The 3755-nt window shown below is 42.3% G+C and overlaps 1 protein-coding gene across 1 annotated transcript; it reads left to right on the top strand.

The window, feature by feature from the left end:
- The first annotated feature begins 275 nt into the window (after positions 1–275).
- On the top strand, positions 276–2433 carry LOC131456886 (alpha-2 adrenergic receptor). Its single transcript, XM_058625555.1, has one exon. It carries the CDS (start codon positions 525–527, stop codon positions 1911–1913), a length of 1389 nt encoding a protein of 462 aa, XP_058481538.1. The 5' UTR covers positions 276–524; the 3' UTR covers positions 1914–2433.
- Positions 2434–3755: the final 1322 nt, after the last annotated feature.

The raw sequence follows: 3755 nt of genomic DNA, 5'->3' as shown, positions 1-3755 counted from the left end.
TCTTGGTCGCCATGAGGACTACTGGTCCTGACAAGGTCAGTGTTTTATAACAGAAGAGGTCCTAACGAGGTAACAAATACAGATACACACACAACTTTATTCATACTTTGGAAATGGATCAAATGTGGACCACAGCGCAGGCTTAGGTCCAGCCTTATCACATTCCCACTATATCATAATAACGGTGCAGGCCAGGGGGGGGGGGTGTGGGCGGCCGCGGCGGTGGTGAGTGAGTTTTTATGAAAACAACACATGGGGGCATCGTCAGGGACGAGAGCGCACCATGCTGAAGGAGGGCGACACTTCAACTCCAGCCAAAGCGGAGACGCACGACAAGACCAGATTCAGCTGCACTGGATATCATCATCATCATCATCATCATTATTATCATCATCATAATCGTCATTATTATTTCAGTAACCAATGTCATTTTGACGGACACTTAATCCACACACTCCACAGTTTGACGCGCGCGCACCCATGTCGTCAGATTTGTAAACTGGCAGCGGTGCCGCGCGTTTTTGATGGACTCACTCATTAGAGGACTCGATGTGAATTCATGCCAACGTTCAACCAGTGCGCGATATGTTTCTGTGAGGGTGCGCACAGTCGGGATGGAGTCGTCTAACGCCAGCGGAATGGACGCGTTCACGGTGATCCATCTGAATTCCTCCTCCTGGAGCCTGGACAGTGGATATTCTTTAGCAGCCACAGCCGGCATCGCTGCTCTTGTAAGTTTTCTCATTCTCTTTACCGTTGTTGGGAATATTCTGGTGGTCATTGCTGTGTTAACGAGCAGGGCGCTGAAAGCTCCTCAGAACCTCTTTCTGGTGTCTCTGGCCACCGCGGACATCCTGGTCGCCACTCTGGTGATGCCCTTCTCCCTAGCGAATGAACTCATGGGTTACTGGTATTTTGGAAAAGTTTGGTGCGGCATATATTTGGCGCTGGATGTTTTGTTCTGCACTTCGTCTATTGTGCATCTGTGCGCAATAAGCCTGGACCGCTACTGGTCCGTTACGCAGGCTGTAGAGTACAACCTGAAGCGGACTCCTAAACGCGTCAAGTGCATCATCGTGATTGTGTGGCTTATATCTGCTTTCATATCATCACCGCCGCTTGTGTCTATAGACAGCAACAATGAAGTCAGCTCGCAGCCTCAGTGTGAGCTGAATGATGAAACCTGGTACATCCTCTCCTCCAGCATCGCCTCCTTTTTTGCTCCATGCCTAATCATGATCCTGGTCTACATCAGAATATATCAAGTGGCCAAAACCAGAACCAGAGGCATGTCGGAAAAAAGACCAAAGCCAGATGGTGCCACACAAACTGAGAATGGACTGAGCAAAACCATCCCTCCTTTCCCTGGTGACAAAGAGAATGGTCACTGTCAGTGCCCGCCTACACCCAGCCAACGCACTGTCACCATCGGTGTGCAGACTGAGGATGTTGACATGGAGGACAGCACCTCCTCAGAGGGCAAAAGTCACAAACCACAACAACATGACTCACAGCAAGCCAAGAGGGCCAGTCAAAAGAAACACTCCAAACACTCCACCCGCATCTCCAGAGTCAGTAACAAGTCCATGGACATCTTTGCCTCCAGGAGGAAACGTCGCCGCAGCTCCTTAGCCCGGAAAAAGGTCTCTCAAGCCAGGGAGAAAAGGTTTACATTCGTCCTGGCTGTGGTCATGGGAGTTTTTGTTGTGTGCTGGTTCCCCTTTTTCTTTAGCTACAGCCTGTACGGCGTGTGCAGGGACTCCTGTAAGATCCCTGAGCCACTCTTTAAATTCTTCTTCTGGATTGGCTACTGTAACAGCTCCCTCAACCCTGCCATCTACACAATCTTCAACCGTGACTTTAGACGAGCCTTTCAGAAGATCCTCTGCAAGTCGTGGAAAAAGTCCTTTTAGGTCTAAAGCAGAGCTGCTGCACCCTGACAATCTTCGAAGTGAATTTAAAAAAGAAAAAGAAAAAAGGAACTCTGTTTTGTTTGTTATTCACTGTTACATTTCAGTGTCCTGTTGTAATTCAGCCATGGAAATGCACTTTGATCCACCCACTGTCGGTGTCTCGAAAATCTGCAACATTGAGTATGTTTCCATTACAGGATTCCCTGGTCTGAATGGTGTGTGCCACTGTTCTTTTATTCCCACTGATGTGCGCTGTAATGTTGTGTTGTAATTATCAACATCGGGCAAGCTTTCCATAACATCCACAACATATAAACACATGGCTGAATTGAACCATTACTGGGAAGTGTACATTTTAAGAAAAAGAAGAAGGCCCTCAGTGCAAAAGTGAGCCAACACTGACAGTTCTTTGTAAAAGGCCACAGATTTTCCATGTGAACATTTTGGTTTAATTATTTTGAAAGTTACTGACACTGTTTTAAAGGTCCAGTGTGTCAAATTGCGGTGAATTTACTTTGAAATTGAAGATACATTAATAAAATAAAATAAACAATAATAATATATATATATATATATATACATATATGTTATAATTAATATATAATAAAATTATTGTGAAGTATGAATTGTTGTTTTACATTATCACAGAATGAGCCTTTTATATACATTTTCTTTTCAGGAGCCAGTTATTTTGAGTTTTGTAGCTAACTGAAGAGTACATAGGTTCTAAAATACATTTGGAAGGGAAGGGTGAGGTGAGGAATATTTAGCTGCAACATGCAACTTAAACAATACATTTTACACACTGTAACTTTTAGACAGAGGCTTGAGTGAATGATACACTTTTGGGGGGAAATGTCTTGCTCCTTTTCTTGCCAAGATGGAAATGAAAAATTGATGTTACTGTAATACACTGTAAAATACCTTACTGTTGCACAGAGGCTGCTTAGCTTGACTTAGCTCAGCATAATGACTGGAAACAGAGGGGAAAAGCTTTCCTGGCTCTATCCAAATTTAAAATGTACTCTAAAGCTCAATAATTACCAATGTTGTTGAACCTGTACAAAAACCAAAGTGTAAAAAACATGAGGGGCAATATGCTGGTGATGGGCCAAACCAGTTGCTAGGCAATAACAGTAAAAGCATCATTTTGTGATGTGCCATGAGGGCAATCAAAGGCAAGCAGAGCTAAACAGGTTTAAACTAAAAATAGACATAGTTAGAGCAAAACCAAATGTCCCAGAACACAACCCGATATTTCCTGTTTGCAGTCATGCTGTAATTTACTGCCCTCCTGTGGCCACCTTTGAGTAATTGTGGTCATGTCTCCTAAACGGAGTTAATATGTTATTATCCTCAGAGTCTGTGCGGATATTTGAAATCATTGAAAAAGCTTGAATTCTACAACATTGACATTCAAAGTGTAAGAATTGGACCTTTGGAAAGGTGAACGAACCCTTATGGTAAACGCTCTATTCGTGATTTGCCTTAAGTTAGAAAGGTTGGTTCTCTAGTTCTTGTTGCCTGCATAAAAGTCACAATAATTAATAATAATAAGTCATATTTTGTTTGTTTATACAGCTCTTCTCAAAGGTGTTTCACAAATAAAATATATGTAAAAAACAAAACAAACAAAAAAAAATTCTGTAATAAAATAATACAAACATTAAATCCTGACCAAAACCAGCCATAACAAATAAAAAAATGAAGAAAACAAACATACCACTGCTGTAATCCAGTCTTTATGTTAAGCTGACTAGCTGCAGCTACGTGATGAATTTTTCAACAAGAAACAATAAATTCCCTAAAAAATAAAAAAAACTACTTGAGATAAAAGCAGGG

Source organism: Solea solea, chromosome 3 (assembly GCF_958295425.1).
Source record: "Solea solea chromosome 3, fSolSol10.1, whole genome shotgun sequence".
Lineage (NCBI taxonomy): Eukaryota > Metazoa > Chordata > Actinopteri > Pleuronectiformes > Soleidae > Solea > Solea solea.
This window is presented reverse-complemented; position numbering and strand designations above follow the sequence as displayed.

Bases quoted from the DNA above. Each gene is read 5' to 3' on its own strand.
- LOC131456886 (XM_058625555.1), top strand. From the start codon at position 525: ATGGACTCACTCATTAGAGGACTCGATGTGAATTCATGCCAACGTTCA.